The sequence below is a fragment of the Macrosteles quadrilineatus genome, unplaced genomic scaffold, assembly GCF_028750875.1.
Source record: "Macrosteles quadrilineatus isolate MER2022 unplaced genomic scaffold, UCM_ALF_1.0 Scaffold_2__2_contigs__length_208266976, whole genome shotgun sequence".
NCBI classification, from domain to species: domain Eukaryota; kingdom Metazoa; phylum Arthropoda; class Insecta; order Hemiptera; family Cicadellidae; genus Macrosteles; species Macrosteles quadrilineatus.
Genome location: NW_026542595.1, coordinates 77,124,609 through 77,148,161, shown reverse-complemented (window position 1 = coordinate 77,148,161; position 23,553 = coordinate 77,124,609). Strand labels below are relative to the sequence as shown.

General features: G+C 38.3%; 2 protein-coding genes across 6 annotated transcripts in view; one reads left to right on the top strand and one right to left on the bottom strand.

The window, feature by feature from the left end:
• The window catches only part of LOC128988213 (centrosomal protein of 135 kDa-like), a 118,383-nt gene that overhangs the window by 30,330 nt on the left and 64,500 nt on the right, over positions 1-23,553 (bottom strand). The window lies entirely within an intron of this gene.
• LOC128988214 (multiple epidermal growth factor-like domains protein 6) overlaps positions 5,969-23,553 on the top strand; it is a 32,487-nt gene continuing 14,902 nt past the window's right edge. Inside the window, exons 1-4 of the mRNA XM_054409492.1 lie at positions 5,969-6,202; positions 11,165-11,464; positions 19,622-19,822; positions 21,632-21,783. Coding sequence (XP_054265467.1) covers positions 6,159-6,202; positions 11,165-11,464; positions 19,622-19,822; positions 21,632-21,783 — 697 coding nt within the window. The 5' untranslated portion in view covers positions 5,969-6,158. The remainder of the gene's footprint in view (positions 6,203-11,164; positions 11,465-19,621; positions 19,823-21,631; positions 21,784-23,553) is intronic.

Here is a 23,553-nt window from a genome sequence, read left to right as displayed (position 1 = left end):
TTTTGGATATTAATTCGTGAGTTATTCGGGTAGATAATTTATGCAGGAGCAAAATTGGGGAGTTTAAACAAGTTCTACGATAAGACGTTTGTATTAAACTATGTACCTAGGCTACTATAGTTTTTAATTTGGACACAATCCATTCAATGCCTTTTTTTTATAAAATTGTTTATGTTGTATGATTATGTACGTCAACCGTGTTGTAGTTAGCATAAACTACATCTGTTTCATGCAGCTGGGCACATCTTCAGGTTTTCAGAACGTTAAGTAAAAAGCGCTTTCATCCGTAGATGAATTTGTCAACATATACAATGTCTAGGCCTATTATACACGAAATACACAAAAAACAACATTTAAACTATACGAATTTACAAACTTGGCCAAGTGACAAACACGCCGGACAGGCGCCGGTGGCTGTTGCGTCATTAAGGTCGATTCACACACATCAGTCCAGTCACAGTTCCGTTACAGTCCAGTTGCAGTCCAGTTACAGTCCAGTCACAGTTGCATCCGCAATTTCTCAGTCAATTGTCCGTCAGTTGGTTTCAGTCAGTCTTCCGTCTCTAATATTTACAGTAATTTACAGTCAAAAAATTTAAATTTTAAACCTATATTCTATTAAATTATCACTGTCCATCTTGTTGATTGTTACAAACAGTACTCAAAATACAAACGCAACCATTTAAATAACAATAACACTATTTTCTAACCTCAAACAGTTCCGTCAGGCGTCCGAACAATCAAAAAGTATCGTTGGAAAGAAATCTGAAATTGACTGACGGATGCCAGCAGAGTGACTGACGGGACTGCAACGGATGAGTGTAGATAGCGCATAGAAAATCCATCAAAGAATATTTTTGTTAACTGTGACGTGCCTGAAGTGACTTTACTGTGACGTGCCGTAACTGATGTGTGTGAATCGACCTTTACTCAATTTTTTTTTATACGTAGGAGTTTTGTAGGTCTTTTAGATTGCCTCACTTGTTAGTGATGGGACGAAGATGTATATGAAATAACATTTTCTGTTATCAGTCGTTCTGTTTATCGTCGGTGCTATGTAGTTATCTCATAAGGGAAGATTAAGACGAGGGTATTAGAAGACGAATATGTATATGTTACACTTTGTCTTATGCGTTGTAATTGCTATGTTTCCGTTTTTTCGTGTTTCCAATATAAGCACAGACTAGGTAGGAACCAGCGTTGCTATGTAATTATCTTGCAGAAGACGGGCGAGATAGAGATTTCAAAAGACTTACTCATAGGTTGCACTTCGTATTAAACGTAGCTGAGTTGATGTGTTCTCGCTATTTTTCCGTGTTGTTACGTTTCCAAGCAGTTGTTTTCTCGCTATGTATAAGTGTTGCCGGCGTTGCTATGTAACTATCTTGCAGAGGACGAGTGGGATAAAGATGGCAAAAAACGTACTCATACATTGCACTCCGTATTAAAAGCTGCTGAGTTAAATTTTCCTCGCTTTGTTTCCGGGTTGTTATGTTGTTATGCTGTTGTCTTCTCGCTATGTATAAGTGTTGCCGGCGTTGCTATGTAACTATCTTGCAGAAGACGGTTGTGATAGAGATTTCAAAAGACGTACACATACACTGCACTCCGTAAAACGTTGTTGAGTTTATGTGTTCTCGCTTTGTTTCCGTGTTGCTACGTTGCTATGCTGTTGTTTCCCCACTATAGACGTTGCTATGTCGCTATCGTGTACGGGAAGGATCGAACGGAGATGTACGACAGGAGAAAGCCCAAGCATCGCCTTCGCATCCATTGTGTAATGCTCTTGTTACCGACTTAGCTACATTTGCAAGTCATCCTTGAGAATGGCGCTTTCTGCCGTTGCAACTTCTTAGCGACGTCGTCTAGGCAAATATTGTCAACGACATTTTCTAACAGCGTTGATGAACTTTGCAAACGTAACGAGACGTGGAGAAATCAATTCATTTTAATGTTATCTATTTGAAAAGTCTACAACGCCTCATTAAAATCTGCAAACGTGCTTGCAACATTTATCAATTTCACCAAATACAAGCAATTTGAAACCGACTAGCAGGCGCAATTAATTACATAAGATGTGATCTTACAACCTCTCAATTAGCCATCATAATATCCTCATATAGTTAGAAAGTCGCGGCAAGTGAACCAACGAGAGTGTCTACATTCCAGCCGCAGAAGAACCATCTTAATTGCTGCAATATCATAATTGCCTCGGTAAAACCTGCAGATGAGCAAACTCGTCCGTGATTCAAGCAAGAATCTGTGACATCAACAGCATCACTTTATGACGTAATGTGACACAAGATCACAAGATCCCAGAGTTCCAGGGGCGCTTACGTCACGCTATTGTATTCGCCTACCTCCACCTCCAATTATTACATCAAGGGGAAAGCAGGTGACTTATTTTCTTTTTCTTCTTTGGATTCGTAGATAGATTGATTCGATGGTTGAGGTTGAGGTGAAAGACATCAACCTTGGCTCTGCTGGGAAAACGAAGAACGCAGCCCTACGTCTACGTTGAAAATGACAAAGTGCATACAATGATGAAAAATAAAAAGAGACAGCACAGTTTCATCAGACAGAGCTACCAAAAGTTTGACACATCATGCATCTCTCCTGGTCCAGAAACATGGATGGAATCTGATCAACCTAAATGACTCTGTGATTTTAGAGTAGAGGATTGCATTAGGTGTTACAGTATAAGTATGCACTTTAGGTATCACAAGTAAGAATGACACTTTGGTGCATTCAGCTTCCCATGTACCAAGGTCCTCTGGGCTCTGGAGATATAATGTCAAAGCTTATAGATTCTTCCTGCTTGTCCGTTCGAGATTGAAGCAAAGCAACGATCGATTTCAGTTTAAAATTAATACTTTTCTCCTAGGGTAAGACAAACTATTCATTCCAAACGTTTCTATTAGTACAAAATCTTTACTCCCAGTGGAATTACTACAGTCAAAATCTAAATCCCTTGGAGCTACGCTGGATTCACCTTGTTGACATTTAACATCATAGGGGTGGTTCATTGTTAGCTTGGTGGTTTCAGACGTTACAGCATTCACGTGGTTATCAAGATCTTGCCAGTGCGATCCTCATAAAAGCCAGCAGAGCAACCCTTTTGGGAATCAAAACTATTAAAAATTAACCCGGAAAAACACTTGAATCGCAGTATAGGAATTGAGAAAATGTTCAATATATTCGGGAAATCGACGAAATCGTTGAAACTTAAGTGTAACAAAAACAAAAAACTTAATTTTGATTGTGGTTTTTACTTCAAGATTTCACTAGGTGTAATCCCTAGTATTACAGGTCACCTAAACATAGGTTTACTTCCTACAATGCAACAAACGGTATAAAGATTTGCATTATTGAGCCATTTGCTGCATCTTCGAGTTTCTTTAACTGTAGCTGTAACCTTTGCGAGGCTTTTGGACAAACTTTTACTGCAACTGACCTTTCCTGGGTTTTGGGTTTAGTGGCGTCGCGTACCTGATGTTGAAATACCACTTAAAGTGAAAACAGAATACAGAATCAGAATTATCAACTATCTGCTCAGGTCAGATGTCAAACTTTCTGGCAGTACACTCTAGGCTCAAAACTTTCGATCGTGCAAATATATGGTTTAAAACTGTCTAGGAAATTTGAAACACAAAAGTGGCATAACTTCTCGTACAGTATATAGTCAGAGATGGTTTTATATCCACCCTAGAACTTTTTCGTTGATGAATGCAGATTCGATCCAAGGCCCTATAGCATCTTTGTTAGGCCTCGGTAGAGCCAGCAAAGTTATTACAGTAGAACCTTGATAACACGTCTCTCACAGGGATGATCAAATAAAAATTGGCTCCTTAAGAGGTTTATAATAACATATAATCAAGTGCAATATAAAACGAAAGGTGTTTGAAATTATTGACACTTGTTATTGATACAGTAGTAAAATATCAAAATAAGAAAATAGCCCTTGATCCATGGAAAGCTAGGGAGAGTTGGAAACTACTTGTGCAGTTTAATAATAAAATATTTCTCCAAATCAAATCAACAATTCTTCCTCGCTCTTATTTTCATACGGGGTGGTGTGTCATCTGAAACTGCCTTGTATGACTATAGCCACAGATTCAAGAGTAGACAACAACTATTAAATCTGGCTTTCAGAGCTGGTAATGGGCTCTGGTAGTTTTAGAGTTATTATCTGAATCCTCAGTTATAGCACAGATTTCGCTCTCTACTCTTTAATCTTTGCTAAACTGAGGTTTCAGATAATAAGTCTAAAATCACCAGAGCCACCATCTGGCCATTACCAACTCGGAAAACCAAGCTTCATCTAGTGCACAACATTATTTAACCTATTGTCGTTGGTAAGAAGTAATGGGTAGGAGGTTCTGTTCATTCAACTGTTGTTGGCCATTAGCCGTCATTATTGTATTCAGGTGTATTCAAAGTCAGTCAATCACACGCGACGACACCACTCACATTGACCGCAGCCAAAGGTCGAGCGTCTGGGAATCCTGACGCCAGTTCTTCAGTACTTGAGTATTCCCCGCACGCAGTCAAGGTCGACCGCAACGTGCAGATAACGGTTACACTGCGGCCTTGCGGACAACCGCCACTTTCGCTCTCAGTCAGCGTCAGCCCCTGCAGTTATGCAATGGTAAAACTGTATCACTCTCTCCGCTACCCTGTCTTGCATCGACACACTCCCTACTTACCAGCGTATTGCCACTGATACAACCAACAATCGATACAACTAAAAGTGCGCAGGCTGGCGAAGCTGATCCAGTACCTATTGGGTGCGCCTTTTGTCCTTCAGGCCAGGATTCAAATTCCGAAAATAACCAAAGGCAATTTCTTACTTGACGACGTCGTGACTAAATGCATCGGGCTCAACTTAAACTTAACCTGCAGGTCTACCAATTAAATTATATAAAAAAAAAAACAAAAAAAAAAAAAAAAAAACAGATCCATCTGTGAAGACAGTTATTGCTATATTTTATATCTAATTCTACGAATGTCATGTGGCATTAATGTTGAGAACACGAATTTTTCGTATTCCAAGAAGATCATTTGTGAAAATCTTACTAAAAAGTTAAATAATTGTTATTGTCTTGATTGTTTAATTTACATGACGCGTTTAGAAGAACATAAATATTTAAAAGGCATAACTCACAACGAAAATCCCCATTTTCATAAGGCACTGAACAGGTACACAGAGGCGTGATAACAACTAAAGCTACGATCAGCGGAAACACAAGTCAACTACATATCTATCGGTTCTAACTTTAACTAATGCACTATTTTTGACAAACCTCGTTGGTATTTTTTTTTTTATTGTTATGAATTGAAACTTCTTAACATAACATAAAAACGAGTTGAGGGTCATTGTTACGATTGTTTTCACTTAATTTACTTGTTCAATACGCCCCGCAAAGAAATAAATATATAGTGAACCTGGAGGAAAAGGACATAAACTTAAACAAGACTAAGTTTTGCTCTTGATGAATGGTGGAAGTACTTTGACTGATATATTTATTTACCATTCTCCTTCTGCTGGGTTCAACTGTTATGATTAACTCTATTCCATAAAGATATGCTGTTTTGTTTCAGAGCAAAATAAGACAGTTGTTGTTCTTTTTAGTGTCTATGCCACTGGAATTTTAAAAGAAGTTAACACAGACGCCTCCTAAGGGAAATCGATCAAAGTTATCAACCAAGTTTTGTGTATACCGGGAATCGAACCCGTCCCTTCCGTACCGAACCGAGACACTAACCATCAGCTAGCACACTCTATTTGATAATGAATCTTTATAATTCCAAAATGAACGGAGTTTCAAAAGGATTTGTTTGAAAGGAAAAGGAACATGGATTAGTCATCATTCACATGGCTCCGTAAAATACCTTAATACATTCTCCCGGATGACCAAAAGGACTTGCTAACACCGATAACCGCTCCACATGCCGGGGTCGCACGTTTGGTCGGGAGTCCCGGTCCTTGAGTAAACGTCCCGGAGGTGCGAAGTGACCCGTCCTTGACCCAGAGGGCCCGGGGGAGGCGCACGCAGGAGCTACAGGAGGTGGTGGACTGGTGGTAGTAGTCAGTCTATTGCGGAGCGCGGCGCGGTACACTCGTAGTGCGCACAGTGGAACATGCCACCCGATACATCATGAGCTGTACTTGGATACTAGCAGCCACCGCCGCCGTACTGGGGTATGTTACTCAACTGATAATATCTATCATTATAAATATAGAGTTGGTATTACCAAATTTTTATTTTTTTTTAGCTCTTTTATAACTGAAACAGCTGTATTGGAGAACGTTCCAGCGCTAATAATAGACGTGATGTTCAAATAAGAGGGTGCTCAAAGACGTAAAGTATTATAAATATTATGGTAATATTAACGACTTTCTGCTCCATAACATCCATCCATCATTACGGTCGTTATTTTTTGGTTAAAATGAATTCATATAAGTGTTACACAAAGTTTTTAACAGAAGTAAACAACCACGTAGTTAGTTAGCGGCCCAACCCCTTTACTTTAATTCACCGTACCTCCTTCAATCAAGGTGTAAAGTAAAAATAACATTGGAAAACTAAAACCAAGATTGATTCAGAATAGACTGGGCAAACCTTTCAACGCAGCTAAAAGTCTCTTACGACGAACGTTAAATCAATTTCAGTAGGGGTGAGTGAACTGTTAATTTGATTTAAATCAATGTTCTGATACAGTAGCTGCAACTGTAATGGCTATATTTTAATGCGATTAGTACCTGGACATGTAACACTATCTTTGTGTCCAAGGACCATTAGTTTGCCACACCATATATAACGACTTCGTGGTTGGGATTGCAAAACCAATCAAATATTTATATTGCGGAGTGTCCAATTTCTAAAGCATAATTGAACAATGATTAAATCGATTATTTTAGAATCACAACTATTTTTTCGGAAAAACTTTGTGAAACCATTTTTAGGGTAGTCATTGAGTTCCAGAACTTAATCACGGTTATATGGACATCGACATTGTGCTTCGAAAACGAAAGGAAACAATTAATATGTGATTTAAATAAGTAAATAATCTTTTTCTTATCGTAGTATGGAATTAACAGGGTATTTTTGCCCCTAATGAAAATCTTTCTAATGTCTAACAATGGAGAGAAAAATATTCAACTGCTGAATGTTTTTGTTAACATAAAATGTAATTATTTGGTAGTGATCAGACAGTACACCAACATTAATCAATATGCACTTGCTAAATGAAAATACCCCATGTTGCACTCAACCATAGTCTAAGTGCATTGGCGTTTGCCGCCATTCAACGTATCGTATAAAAATTCACTTCTACAGTACTGATATCCAACTAGTAAATTAAAATAATAAATTTAAAGATAAATTAAAATAAAATAGTTTATTACCAATGGCATTTTTATACACCACACTACTTCGAAACATCGCCTTAAAAAAACTTAATTTTATAGGAAAAGAAAATATTTCAGTAGCTCCCAAGAATCTTAACATTATAAAATATATTTATTTTAATAAAAAAATGTGTGTACATTTTATGAACTTATAACATTTTTAGAGTTAGTAGGCCTACATTTTGAGATTAGTTATCTATTTTGATAGACTATTTTCCAATCTTTTTTACGTGCATCAATGGTTAAAAATTAATTTTAGTTAGCAAAGTTGTAGATAATCACATTTTATTATATGGATGAAGCGGCAATACCGGAAAGTTGGCGGATTTTACAGAAATGTTTGTGTTTACACATGACTCAGAAGGTCGACTGTAGTCAAACATCCCATGATTATTGACGAGAATTGGTGATGACGTACGGTTTCAACATCGCCGAAGGGGTTCATAGAATTTGTAATGGATGGATATATTAACATCTTTGTCTTGTGTTTCTTTCATAAGATGTTTATTTATTGCCATTATCCATATTGAGATGTAACAATCAACACTAATCAAATAGCCCTTTCGTATGTTTTACTTCTACTTGGACATTGACATAGGAGATAGGAGCTTAGCTATGCTGAAGGATCTTTTACCTCACACAAATAAAATTGGAGCTATGTATTCTTCTAACAATACTCAGCCCCGTCAAATTGTTGGGGTAAGAAAGTGGATTTTTCCCGCTTAGAACGTGTGAAATATTTATTTGTTGAAGTCCAAACCCCTGTGATCGTGTGTTAGTAGCTATACATAAACTTGGTGTTGATAATGATTCCACAACAATGCTTTGTAACTTCATGTTTAACAACTGTTATTTACTAGCTCATTTAACTGATTGTCTAAATAAACGATTGTAATATCCAATATCCACAGTGTTTGGTTATAATCTGTTTATATATAGCATGCCTACAAATTTACTAGACACAGAAGAATATATCAAACGGTATTCATAATTAACAATTTGCTACACTGCACTACTGTTTCACTCTCTACGCTGCAGGTAGAATATGCAATACTGTATATCTGGGCCAGGTAAAAGTGACGGTATCAGCATTAGGTTGGAATTCATTATAGTCCATATTTTTTATTTGTATTTTTTTTTTAGATTCAGAGCTCATAAACGCGAACGTTAGAGGCACCCATTAAAAAGGATTCAACTAAATTTTATGCACGTAAAACTTATTTGGGGTAATTTACCTAAACATCTCACCAACAAACTCGTTAAGAATGGATAATTTTCGAAACTTTTACTTAGACGTTCCAATAATCTTAAATTCTCAACTAAACTTCTCATAAGAGTAATTCCTGTCGTATGTTGAATTTCGCCGCCAATTAGACTAAAGACTCGATAGAAACTCAGACAAAAAACCGAGACTGGGCAATGCAATTTGCCATTCCCTTCTCAATAGGACAATTAACTTTCGATGTACAACGGATTACGTATTCCACAAAAAGCTTTGTCCAATTCAATGGAAGGATTTGTCTAATGAAGTCTCGACCATTTAGCGAACGTCGCCTCCGCGATGAGAATGGCGGAAGCGAGCAGCCGTGGACGGTAATGGGTTTATCGTGTGTGGTGACCGATGCTACTGGAATGACTCATCTTGGTCAATGTCGCGGGGCGAAATTCTCTGTGGCCAAACTCAAGAATGCGATTAAGCATAAGCATTCAAGGGCAAACAATCTCCTGCCGTTCCAAATCTATATCCCAGCTGTCTATTCATAGTCATCGTTGCTTTGTCTCAGCTGTGGAGTAAATACAAACTAACTGGTAATGCATGAATCCTGCGATTCATTGTCACTGAATACCACAGTCGCACGGCTGATCTACAGTATGATCTCACTTGAGTTTTCAGGAGTTGCACGCACCTACCCTCGTTGTCGGTGCAAACCCGTAGAATAAAACATACTCCTTTTTGCAATCAATTTGAAAGGTTTTTAATCTTTTAATTAATTTGTTGAGATCGCGCACGACTTTATTGTGTTACTACTGTACGACGTATATGCCTAGTAAATGCAAGCTAACAGTAGTACTTTGGATGCTATTTTACTACTGACCCTTCCCTTTCCGTCCTTGTATCGTGGTAAATTATGAGAGTCGCCGTTTTCACATAAGAATCTATCGCGAATTGAGCCTGGATCGAGTAAAAAATAAGTCAACTCGTCTCAAACATTGGGATTTTCTTTACTTGAGACAGTCTGTCCTATGTGGTTAGAGCACAAATCTTGTTATCGGGAAGCTCGAATGCTAGGCTCAAATGCTATCAGTCCCTAATTGCAATAATTTGTGGGATATTGTAGTGATTCCGTGGTTTATAACTACTATTTATAAGCCCCAAAGACATAATAAAAAATATGTATGACTCTTTCTAAATTTGTCCATACGAAATAACTGACATTTCTTATTATTAGGGATGGATATTATCATATGACGAGCCATTGCGGTCTCAAAGTCCCGTGCGGCAGCGTTTATATTCAATTTTCAGCCAAAGGCGCAGTCTTTAAATGGATACATCTTCGAGTGATAACTTGTAGGTTATGGTTTTAGCCTTGCGCCGCGACCCACGGTCTGTAGGTTCGACATCCGCTACGATTTGCTCGCGCTCGACTTTCACCAACTATTCACGACCTTTGATCTCCAGAGTGCGATTCACGAATCCTCAAAGACAACTCTTCGACAACAGGTGTACCTCGCTAATTACACCAGTCTTCGTCTTCGGAAGTCTCTTATTTGAAATAAGATAGCATATTCTACGCCTTAAACTATAAATCTCTCATTTTCTACTGTTCGACTGATAAACAATATTTTGTGTTTTATTTATGACTCAGTATAAGTTACAGTATCCGAGATTCTATTGGCACGTCAACACGTTAGAGTACAGCGGCTCACAGCTACTGTAACTGTAGCCTCAGCCTCACCCGGCGATATGCGGTCACTGATCACGGATCAGCTGTTATATAACATGTCCTTGCCTCGTAACCGGTCCAGGGTACAGGGATCGCGCAGGATTATGTAGTAAATCATTCTTTACGAGGCGCCACTTGGCGTAACACCGAGCTGAGCCAGAGTGTGGGTCTGTGGGTCTGTAGGAAGAACCTACATAGCTGATGGCTCCCGGGACATGCGAGTGCTTCGTGATACACCTACTGAATAAAAGATTACACGTGCCGAAGTCAATCATAGGAGTATATTTAAACCTGGGATTCATACAACGTCTATTGTATTACTGTGACAGACAGTGTATCCAGTTCTTCGTGATCGAAATCCTAACATAAGTCATTCCCAATATCCCCGCTTTTAGATGAAGATACCTTATACATATTTTCATTACTATGTAACCTCGCCCCTATTGCAATTTCTTGAGTCTTGAACATGGATGAGACATTCCTTCCCTCATATAAAAACGTATTCCCTTATTGTCAACCTGATCAAGATCCTAATTCCAACGAAAGGATACATTCCAAAACACTCTGCCTCCAAACTCAAGACCCAAAACCCAAGTACAGACCGTGCCCAATCGTAGGTGATATTATCGGAGGTGAACCGGTAGATTCAACGACGTATGGCTGATGAAACACGAATTCCAAGATTGCAATAATATAACAAAAATAAAAATAACATTACTAATGAATCACATCCACCTACATGATGACCTTGTGACATTATATACTCAGTGGTATACGGCCATATGACAGTTTCTCGCTTATTTTCCAGAGCGCTGCTGTGCGAGGGCGCCATCGTCCCTCCTCCCTGGGCAGATCCCGGTAACAACCCCTGCGCCTCCAGACCCGGCGGCTGGCAGCTGCTCTACTGGCCCGGGGACGGCAAGTGCTACAAGATCTTCACCAAGGGTCCGCCCTGCCCGGTGTCCATGGAGCTGACCCCTGGACCTGACCGTCGTGCTGTGTGTCGTTGTCCCCCAGGCACTGCGCTACACAAGGGCGACAATCTCTGTCACCCCCTGTACTCCACCAGCCCCTGCCCCCCTCAACACTACTTCGCCCCCGTCCCTCAGTGAGTATCCGTCTACTGTGCTTTGCTTGCAACGTGTGCTTTCTCTGTAAACACTCATTGTCCACTCATTGGACTTACAATATGCACCTTCGTGTGTCGGCGTAGTAAAACTCTAATCTAATCTGAACTACAACTTACTGTTTTACTGGCATGCCTTTGTAAATTGTGCATAGCTTATAAATAACAACATACATTGAAAATGAAGGCGGAGTAAGGTTAAAAGGTTAGTTTCGTCCGATTTATGTAGAAGACGATTTGTCCTCAACTAACTATAAAAACTAACCAAATAAAACATTCTACGCACAAGCTATTGCTAGTCTTCTGGTGTAATAATCCAAGAGTAAATCCCAATTCGTAATACCTACCATGAAATAAGATAAAAACATTTAGTAGACGTCACTGATGCCCAAACTTCACAAACTTGAAACACACGGCAAAACAGGTTACATGTTTTTACTTTTTACATGTTCTACTTTAAATAATTAGGATGATAAGTCTTGCACTATTCAAAGCCAATGCTTAGAGAGGAATGTCTTAATGTGTGATTGTAACACGGTAATATTTTATCAACTGAAATAAATGAGAATTCGAGGAAATGTGAAAGTCAACAAGAAAAATGAAATGGTACTTTTCATCCGACAACAATTATTCGGCAAGACGGTAGTACCAGGCGGCTTCGGTAGGATCAATTCCAACCTACGCAGCACTGATCACAAACGCACGTACAGTTTGGCGGGTAATTTCCATGCGATTTGTTATTAACTGCAAAATGTTGTCGTGCTTGTGTTTTGTTTATAGACATATTACTAACGTTGTTTGCAATGGCTACTAAAGAGAAGAAGACAAGAATTATAGCAAAAATTAGGAGTTTTCAATTTTTCATCACGTTATTCCTTAACATTTCTGGCTTGAATTCACATAATTTTAACAAACTTACCCGGCCAATTCGGCTTGATCACATCGAAAAGCCGATATTGAAAGCGTTTGCGTTTAGCTGATAAAAAAAGTTCCGATTACAAGATTCCATTCTGAAATTAAAATGAAGAAAACCATTCTACATTAATGATGGAATTTAAGTTCGGAAAATAGTTTTCCAATAAAACACCAAAGTTTTAAAACTGAGAAAATCCGCTAATAATACATATTTTCTAGTCATTACGTTCAGTAGCTGGTTAAAAAATGGTTTGCTTGATTTAATATGTCTGATATCATACAGAGCACGTCATTTCAGTATGCGAGGGTCAGTGCGCGAAAACTAGGGTCTCGCGGCTAGGCCATCCTCAATGATAGGCCTATTGTTTTATCGATGTTAAACTATAGACTTGACGACGACGGACGGTGTAATCTGTAATCTCGTTATTGAAGTGGGGAGGGTGTAGAAGGATACGTCAATCACGGCACGGCACAGTGCCGCTGCCGCTGCTGCACCCAGCCACACACACAGCCTGGCCTGACATCCTGACACTTGACAGGCCGACACGCTCACGGCAAGAGATCCATGCAGTGGTCCGAAAGGCAGTGCTCCGAAAGGCACTGGTTCGAAAATCATTTTCGGACTACTGCCTTTCTGAGTACTGCCTTTCGGAGCAGTGCCTGACCATGCTGAATCTGTCGGACCAGTGCCTCATCTTTGTATTATTTTCGAACCACTGCCTCTCGGACCACTGTCTTTCGGAGCAGTGCCTGAGCGTGCAGATTGTTTCGAACCAGTGCCTTAGCAATGCATTCTTTTCTGACCACTGCCTTTCGGAGTAACGCCTGGGCTCCAACATTGGTTGAGGGAGGAGCAAGAACCGAAGGCGGAGACCCGTTGTAGGGGAAGGAGGGGTGTGTCAGTGGTGGGCGGAGTCAGAATGCCACGGTCATTGACGAGACCTTCTCTGGAGGAAATAACCCAGCACCACCACGCCATCCCGAGCGCTTCCGAACCATAACGAATATAGCCGAGGTCCGAATATAACGCATTGTGTCGTCTGCCTGGAACACAGAGCAAAGAATCTGGAATCGGGACAGCGGAATTGAAATCGGAACGAAACATCGGAGCGATTTCTTCCAATCCAGAGCCTCCTTTGAACACTGATAGAACTAGATTAGTCGTTTAATGATGTTATGTAATTAATTATAAACTATTTGCAGACCAATTATTAAAAGTTAAAGAATCCTATGTAAGCCAAACTAATCCTTTAATCTTCTTCAGTATATATTTATCCTTTTAAAAAATCTCCTGGTAGGCCTAGTGTTTTCTGGAAAAATAAATAGTGAATTTCAATCTACCTATATTTAGGCAACAGTTTTACAGTAATTTTGAAAAAAAAAAAACGTTATAGTTAAATGCAGAAGGCTATGTGGAAATAAATTATATTTTACATGTTCAGACACAATAATAACAAGTAAGTCGATTTTTCGTAAACATACCCCTTATTTTAATTAGGTACTGTTAGTTTTCCTATCCATATAGTATTATCTAAATTTAATTATGCCAGTTGTATAGCTCATTCCGTCTGATGTTAACATTGCTATTATTTTTTTAGCATCTTCTTAATTGAAATCAATGTGGCCTATCCAAAAACACCAACTTACCTAAGATTAGCAATATCCTATTATTAGAATGCTACGGTAATAACTTATTCTCTTTTGGGAAACTTGCTAAAATTATATCCAAGTGTTGGTATTGATTACTATTTATTAGATCTCGTTCGTTTGTTTTTTAAGATAACAATACATTATAATTTAATGCTCCTGCTTGAAAAGAAAACTTACAGTTACGTTACCTATAGGAAGGAACTTAGCATTTCATTTATTCCCGTAGGAATTAGATTATACAACACAGTATGAATAATATTGATGATGAATACTGTAAGTCTTTTTATTTCGGTTGGTCGCCTACGTTTAATTCCTTTAAAGACTAATAAGTAATAACTGGAAACATAAGATAGCAAATGAGAGACACCATAGCATAATACCTAACCAAATGCCAAAATAAATATTTAAGTTAATTAAGTTTAATTCATTATAGGCTACTTTGAATCCTCAAATGAAACTTAATTGGATGCTAGTTTCAATGAGTAAAGCGATTGCTACTGCTACAAGAAAATGAAGTAAACACATCTAAATACATTTTAAAATGTAGGTAGGCCTATTCAATCAAAATTCAACTCCCTTAACATATGTAAAACATAAATAGTTGTTAGGACAAAAAAAAAAGTCCTCAAACAATAACAAAATTCGAATGTTAAAGTAAACGCGTAAAGTAAATTAATAAAGTGAATTATAATTAGAAAACTGAGAAGATAGAACAAAATTTGACACTCTCTCTCTTCTAATAGTAAGGGGCTGTCGTCAAGATGCTACCCCGGCAACACGCCACCATCTAGAAAGTCGAAGTGTTGGGTTGACTTGTCCGGCCATTTAAGTGTCATAGCAACAGTATAGTAATTAATTATAATATATAGTACATTGTCGTTCTGTCCGCCAGTAATTTTAATACGGGAATATGTTTGATTTCTTCATAAACCCCTTTGTACTGCCGTTGATTATGGACGCTAACTGACAACAAGTGCATGTAATACACCATATATAAAAAGGGAACGTGATCCACATGATATTATTTCTTTGTACAGAACAGTTACTAAGTTGTTTTTTTTTTACTACTACCCTCTGTAGTGTTTCCAACTTAGGTTGGGCGTTTGTGTATTGTTAGTTGTAATGTGTTTTTTTTTCACAAGCTTCACACAAGACGGGATCAGATTCCAGATCCCGAAACGTTGTGTATTGTTTTTTACATTCGTAATGGAAAATGTCCGCAATAAACCTTTGAACAACATTAACTCACCATCACCAACAATGAACTTCAAACAAAGAAAATTGATTTTATTTACGTAGTAATGCCACGACCCTCTTGGAAGTGTTGGGTGGACTTGTAGGTAAGCATTTAAGTGCCATACCGACAGTATTGTCATTAATCATAATCTATTGTACATTTTCGTACTGTCCACCAGTATTTTTAATACGGGATACGCGGTAATGGGAACACCATTACCGGAAAGATACGGAATCCATCCATCGGCCTCGGTGGTGTATTGGATAGCATGTCGGGCTGTAAAATCTGCAGGTACCGGGTTCGAATACCGCTGGCAGCACCAACTTTTTTATCAAAAGTAGTTTTCATATCAGCAAGTTTGGTTGGTTTGGTTAAGTTATGACGGTTTAATTTCATAATTAAAAAATTGTAAGATTAATTTTATAATTTTTCTTAATTTTATAATTAACTAATAGTAAAGTAAAAATTACGCGCTGTGTTCTCTACTACAACACTGTTCACGGAGGAATTTTGAACTAAATTATGACGCCATCGTTGCCTCACTTATACTTCCCGTAAGTCAGACCCCTACATTTAACACTTGACTTATGATCCTGCACAGATGTAGCATAGCATTGACTTTGGAATGGATTAAAATGCTTGCCCACTCAATATTGCAAGCAGATAATTGCATTTGCATTTACGATACCCAACCGGGGACAGTTCTCTTAATCATTTCTTTTAATAATTATCTACAGCCGAATCAAAAGCATAAATCTACTAAGGGACATGCAGGTGAAATGTGTGCCGGTGCGGCACCGTAGCGAACGCAATTGGCATTCAAATATTTCAATCTGATGAATAATAAAAGAGCAGCGGTGATTGTACTACGTTACCCCGAGATTGGACGTAGTTCCCTGAAACACCCAAAGGTAGCAGCACTGCCTGGATCAGTAGTAAGTGGCTTGAAGAGAGCCACTTACTACTATGCCACTTTGCCACTTAACCAGAGAGCACAGTGTGCTCTCTGCACTTAACTACTAAGTTGGTTCTATGACATGCAATAGCATTAAAAAGTTATAAGGTTTACCAACAGGGTGCAGCACTATAATCTTTTGGGAGTATCGATCGAGCATCCCCGGGCGGGGACATTACGCATTCCTGCGGATATCCTGGGATATCCCAGGTTGACCATAGGACTACTATGGGATATCTTGCATATCCTGTCACAATATCCGTGGGATGTCCTGAGGAGAAAGTGTGCTGTATGGGTGTGACATCAGTCTCTTTCTTGGGGGAACACCGTTTACCGCAACGATATGGAGCTTGGCAATGAGCTTCGGTGGCGTAGTGGGTACCGTACCTGGCTGATAATATTATAGTTGCCGGTTCGAATCACACTATAGTCTATAAACTTTGTATCGAAGATTTAGCTTCAATAATCCATTATTTCGAACCAGTGCCCTTATTTTGTTGGAATTTAAGGTATTTATAATTTTATTCTATGAACAGAATGATTTTTCTATTAGTAAACCTTCATTAGATTTTTCCTTTATCAGCAAGTTTGGTTAGGTTATAAGACAGTTTAATTTATAATAATTTATAATGATTTTATTTTAGAACAGAACTGTTTTTTTCGATTAGTAAACCTTCTACCGATTTTATGTTGTGGGATTTTTATTCGGAGATTAAACATGTTGTTATGTGTTAACATATTATTTTTGTGATGGTTCTACAGGGCAAACCCTTAGAACTAAAGATACAGACGTCAATAAAAAGATCAAGAAAACAAAATTCAGGAAACTTTCAGAAACATCCAGTTGTGTCACCTTTTTCTGTTTAGATTGTAATAATAAATCATAGGTCGTGTATTCAGCAAAATTAACATAAAATGCATTAGTATGCTACTAATTGCAAATATATTATATACTTGCAGAGTACCCGTCCTTCGTACGGGGTCGGCATATAAATATAAAATGCTTATTGCATTTATACTCAAGCTTTTCGTTCACGGTTTTTTGTTGCTACTTGGTAAAAATTTGCTGTTTTCATAAAAAAATTAAAAATAATAATAGTGCTGCACCCTGTTGGTAAATCTTATACATTTTAATGCTTTTGCATATCATAGAACCAACTTTTTTAGTTGAAACAGCTGAATAAAATCTGTGATTCCCTTTAAATATGAATACTCATAAGGTTAACATGGGGAACTACAGAGCCAATATGGGGCGGAGCCCGAAAGGATTTTTTAGATAAGAATATGCCTATATGTTAATCGGGAATGTGAGCTATTATCATGCCATATTTCAGCCCAATCAATCCAGTGGTTAATGCTTGATTGAACTTCAAACAAACAAACAAACAAATAAACAAACAAACACACAAACTTTCACATTTTTATAATATTAGTAAGATTTTTTACAACAATATAAATTTAAGAGATATATAATCACTTACTATAGCAAATTTATGATTGGATATTTATGCATGGGCATTTCATGATATTTATTTGGCAACATATCTTAAGTTCTATAGAGGTTGCATAACAAATTTGCATTACTCTGCAAATTAATTTGCATTAGAATAATTCCTTCACTAAAAACATTTGCGATTGAAAATATATCCTGGGGAGTATCCCCGATGTCAACTGCCCCTGGTCCTGGTCCTGGTGGTAGCGTAGAATGATTGAGTGAAGTGAGAATGAGAAGTGACTAGCCGACACTGTCGTCGCCGCGCCAAAAAGTAGGGGCATGTCAAGAGGTAGGGGGGACGGGAGGCTGCTCCCACTCCACACCTGTATAGCTCCGCCCATTCGCTGCGAGGGGGAACCACGTTTCGAAGCAGTGCCTGACCACGCACATTCTTTCGGACCAGTGCCTGACCCTTGCATTCTTTTCTGACTAGTGACTTTCGGTGTTATAACTTTCGGAGCAGTGCCTGGATGCACATATTGTTTCGGACCAGTGCCTGGATGCACAAAATGTTTCTGACTAGTGACTTTCGGAGTTGTGACTTTCGAACCAGTGCCTTTCGAACTTATGCCGTTCGAAGCAGTGCCTGACCATGTAATTTCTTTCGGACCAGTGCCTTTCGGAGCACTGATTTTCGGACCACTGCCGCGCTCCCCACGGCAATGCAGTTTGGTCGATCATGAGACATTATGATACCACGCTAGATCACCCCAATACAGTTATGGTTTGGTCTTTCCCTTTTGTTGTTTTCTTTCTTAGCCTCTTTTTCTTTTCAACTTGTTGCAAAATCTGTCTTGTACTTTTTCTTTTTCTTCTATTTGGCTTTTTGTTTATAAGAGTTTTGTTTGTACCGTAGTGGTATACTTCAAAAGACTCAAAAAAAAAAAAAATACAAAATCTGTCCAATGAGTAGTTTATTTTTCTTTTATATGTCGTTGGATCAATTTTTGATCAACTTTTTATTTTGTAGGCTGGTATTTTTTTTATCTTGAGTTCTTGGTATTTGGATGATGGAACTTAGGGACTATCAATACTATCAGCTAGTACACTACAGAAAATACAAAAATATTTATTGATACTCCTTCAAGTTTGTGGATGAAATATCCAAACCAAGAATTAAAATACCTACTCAAACAATTATCCAATAAATGAGAATTTGTTCCAATGCAAACTTCTTACTTCAACTCAAAACCAACCCAGGGAACAAATATCTATGAATTTTTTAAAGGGGGATGATAACTTACTACCTATGACTATTCTTCAGAATTATATGAATATCGAATGAGCTTCAAAGACGACTTCAGAAACATCTATGGCATTTCAAAAAACAGCTTCTGTAGATAGTTTTATGACTGTAGATACCCATCATGCACCACAATTCCATCCAACTCCTTCTCTTCTGTAAATATTTCTACATGTCATTTTTTTTTAATTTGCATCTGAATCGTCTTCTTCTGTACACATACAACCTTTTTGCTAATTTTCATCTAGTTTGCCCTTTTCTCCTATGAATACTTTTGATTTAAATTTAATTTGTTCTCTTCTGTAGCCAAGGCCTCTTTTTATATTTGCATGCATTAGTTCCTTTTCCTTAGCCATGAAATGTTTTGAAAGTTTGGTATGGTTCTTCCTCTTTTGTTGCACTTAAAAGTTCTTCAAAATGTATAGCAAAATCTTCATCCTTTATTCTGGATATTGAATGAGCTTCCAGTTCAAACTCAGAGAACCCAGCATGAAAATAAATTCAAAACTGACCAATCTGAATTTTTTTCTATGGCTATGGGCTTAATACTTCTATTTTAAACCCCTAACCTAAACATTAGCCTTGGATGTAGAACTGAAAGAGAAGTCCTCTAGTCTATTAACATCTCTCTTGTATTACTACAGGTCCAGTCCCAGTGAGAGATGGGGAGTGTGTGAAGCTGTGGCTCCTTGTCCTCATCCGGGTGAGCTATTCTACCCGCGGGACACCCGTTGCTACCAGAGCTACACCCAGGGCCCTTGCCCCCGTGGCCAGCTGTTGGCCCCCGGCTCCCCCAACAGCACCCTTGGCCAGTGCCGCTGTGACCAGGACGGCAGACTTGGCAGGTAATGCATTCAACATACCTTATGTCAGAGCTTCCCAACCTTTTTTCAAAAATACTTTGTGAGTACCACTAATTAATATCGAGAAAATTATGGATTATATATAAACTAGTTTACCTTGTGGTTGCCAGATTCTTGAAATGTGTAGATATCTTGCTCGATGTACATTTCGCTACATGTGTAGCATCGTCAGGAGCACAGTTTGTCACATTAGTCTATTTAACACAAACACTATTTACAAATATTTACATTTTCGGTCGGATGACGATTTACGGTAAAGTCATAGGAATCCAGCGCGCGAACGCGCAAGATATCTACACATTTCAAGAATCTGGCAACCACAAGGTAAACTGGTTTATTAATAATTCGTTCTTGAAGCTGGAATAATACACGGATTATATATGTTTTTTAAAACTATTTTGCATACATAACTAACTCAATTTCCTTAACAATGAATATTTCCTGAGAGGGTTATATTTTCACATTTCATGAATACCTGAGCAAAGTACTGAACACCATACACAGAGTTTTATTTCTCATAATACTAGATTGCTATTATTTCTTTATTGTTAGTAGTATTAATTTACTCCATGATCTTCTTTTAAAATTGTTATGAAGAAGATATTTTACTTATTAATAATCATAAGGCGTGCAGAGTATTTAAGTTGAGGCAGGAAGTCGATGGTTACTTTAGACAAGTTTAAGACGACATAATTAGTAGACTGTCCAAGAATAAGGATAACCCTATCACTACTCCTGAGGACAAAGATAATATTGGCAGTTGACTATGAGATTGTTTAAGGTTTGTGAACAAAAGTTCAAATTGCTTACTTACTCTTAATCAGAGTTAGGTCTTATACCAGTACAGTGTAAATACATTTTACCGAAACTTATAACAAAAATTACACCAAACTCTCTCTCTCTATGAACTGGATCCTTTCAAGTTTAGACTTAGTACGTTTAAAGCAGCTATAGGTGTTTGAATCACAGAATAATTGCAAATATACGCTAAGAGACCTTTTTTATGTGGTTTTACAGGGGACAATTTATTAATGACAGCAGCTATTAGATTTACAGAATACATACTGGTAATACAGTCTGACAACTGTTGTAAATAATATAAGTTACCGGGAACTTACGAAAACAAGGAGGGTTTACAAGTTACTGACCATATTTTCAGACGCAGCTTGTAATCTACCCCAGTGTACTTGCCACACTCGCTTGATAACTGTAATTAAAAAACACTGCCAACAACTTTACACCCCACATCTAGTTTGAGCAAGCAAGATCATAAACTCGCTAAGTGTATTCACAGCACAAGCAAAAAGTAGGATTATTCTTGATGATGTCGGAGATATTGGTTATTAGCGGGGATTTAATGTAGTACTCGCCGACATGCATGATTTCTTACTCGTTTGCTAGTCTCTTGTAAGCTTGCTCTGTGTTCTGTGTAGATGATCCTTAAGCTTCATAATGAATATAAATTGACATTACTAGACAATTGGAGGATATAGTTCCAGAATATAGCCAATATTATATTCAATTCACCTCTTGATTATTAATTCTTTTAAGAAAACTGCACAGAGTTCATGTAACGGTCAGTTATGTCAAAACTTGGGCCTCGGTAAACATGATAGAAACTTTAAAAAATAGCTTATAACACACCTAAGGATAGGTCAGGAGTTGTACATACGTTACTTAGAATGTAGTCTTCACTTGCCATACTATTTTGGGTGCGCAGACATGCATTATGATGGTGTTAAAAACTGCATCTGCGAATTGATCTATAAGTAAATACTTTTGTTGCTCTAGGTATTACTGGCCTGCAACGGGAACGTGTCATCAACATTGGACCCCTGGACCATGTCAAGAGAAGGGTACATTGTTTCTACCAGAGGGCAAGTGTGGCTGTCATGCAGGACTACCCCACTACCATTCTGCCACCAGACAGTGCTACCAGATAGGTAAGTGACTAACTAGTAGTAGGCAAGAGGCTACCTTGCCAACAATCAATCAATTGATTTCTTATGTGAGATTTCTTTAAAAAATAAAATATAGGATCACCTTGGTCATCAATGTTGATGAAAGAATCCCTTTAGTAAGTACTGTAGTATGGTTTATCCACTAACCAGTCTTCAAGTTCCCTATTCAGGACAATATTTCTTAGGATCTTCAAGTGGTTGGCCAGGCTATCTCCGAAAATCTTCCGTCCCATATACTGTAGTAAGGCTTCTTGCTGTACGGTATTTTGTAGTGTGGTGACCAGGATTATCCGTTCTTATGGCTTTTTTTCTGAAGTTTCTGAAGTTTCATTTCTTTAAACCTATTGCCAAGGCCTATGTTTTAGTTAGGAAGCCCAGAAGTGTTTAATATTATCTCTCACCTGGGAATGAAAGATAATGACTTTTCTAATCTTTTCTCAATAAAATTGTCAAAGCAACCTCCAATCCAATCATGAAAAGTATAAAGCCATTACATCTTCTTCCCCTACAAATTCAATGGGATGAATCCACACTACTTTGGAAAACTTGTATTAATGAAGATGTAAGGGTACAATGATTGAAGTGCATAAAGACTACCGGTACTGTAAAAGATAGTTGTTAAAACACATAACAAGATGTTGAACTCTACTTCAAACTTATTTGTAATAAGTTTGGTCGTGGTTGTTTGTGTATATCAAATGAAATACGACCAAATAAGTAAAAGAAAAGTAGTTTAATAAGAGAGTTAAATTTTGTGTACATTCCTGTAGAAATAAAAAATCAGACTAAATCATAATTCATTGCTATGACAACGTCATCAGCTGACGCTACACCAGCCCCCCACGGAGAGAAGGAATCTATACATCATTCTGGAAAGTAACCCGTGGTCGGATTTGTCTTCCAGAACGAGTTGTATAAGACTTCGTAGATGGAGTTTGACAAGATGGTGGTAGTTTTGAGGTTTCCTCTGCTTGTCCAGTCGGTACCAAAAGTTTCGTGGGCTCAGGAATAGGATTTTTATCGGCAACAATATAGGCTGGTTTGACCCTGTCCAAAAATACCTTAGTTTCTTGGCCTCTTACAATGATGGTAATTGTCTTTTCGTCACGGCATATGACCTTGTAAGGACCAGAATATGGAGCCTGTAAAGATTTTCTTAAGCTGTCTTGTCGGCGGAATACAAAGTCACAAGTGCTTAGGTTCTTGAACACAAACGACCCTGTTTTAATGTGGCGTGATGCGGGTGTAGGTCTTAGTCGATTCATATGCTTACGCAGCCCTGATACCAATCCTTGTGGCTCGTTGCTCCCGTGGGAAGGTATTACGAAAAACTCTCCCGGAAGACGCAGTGGTTCTCACCAGTTCAGCTGATGAAGCAGTGATGTCCTCCTTGAAAGCAGATCTTATTCCGAGAAGGACAAAGGGCAGTATTTCGGTCCAGTCTGATTTGCTGTGAGCCATTATAGCAGCTTTCAACCGGCGGTGGAGTCTTTCAATCATACCGTTGGCTTGTGGATGCCAGCTGGTAGTGAACTGGAGCTTTATGCCCAACTGTCGCTCTAGGTCTTTAAACAAAGTCGATGTGAACTGGGATCCACGATCACATGTCAACTTTTGTGGGCATCCAAATCGAGCTATCCAAGTAGAGACAAACGCTCGAGTAACAGATTCGGCAGTTATTTGATCAATAGGACAAATTTCAGGCCAACGAGTAAATCTATCTATGATAGTCAGACAGTACCTAGAAGACTT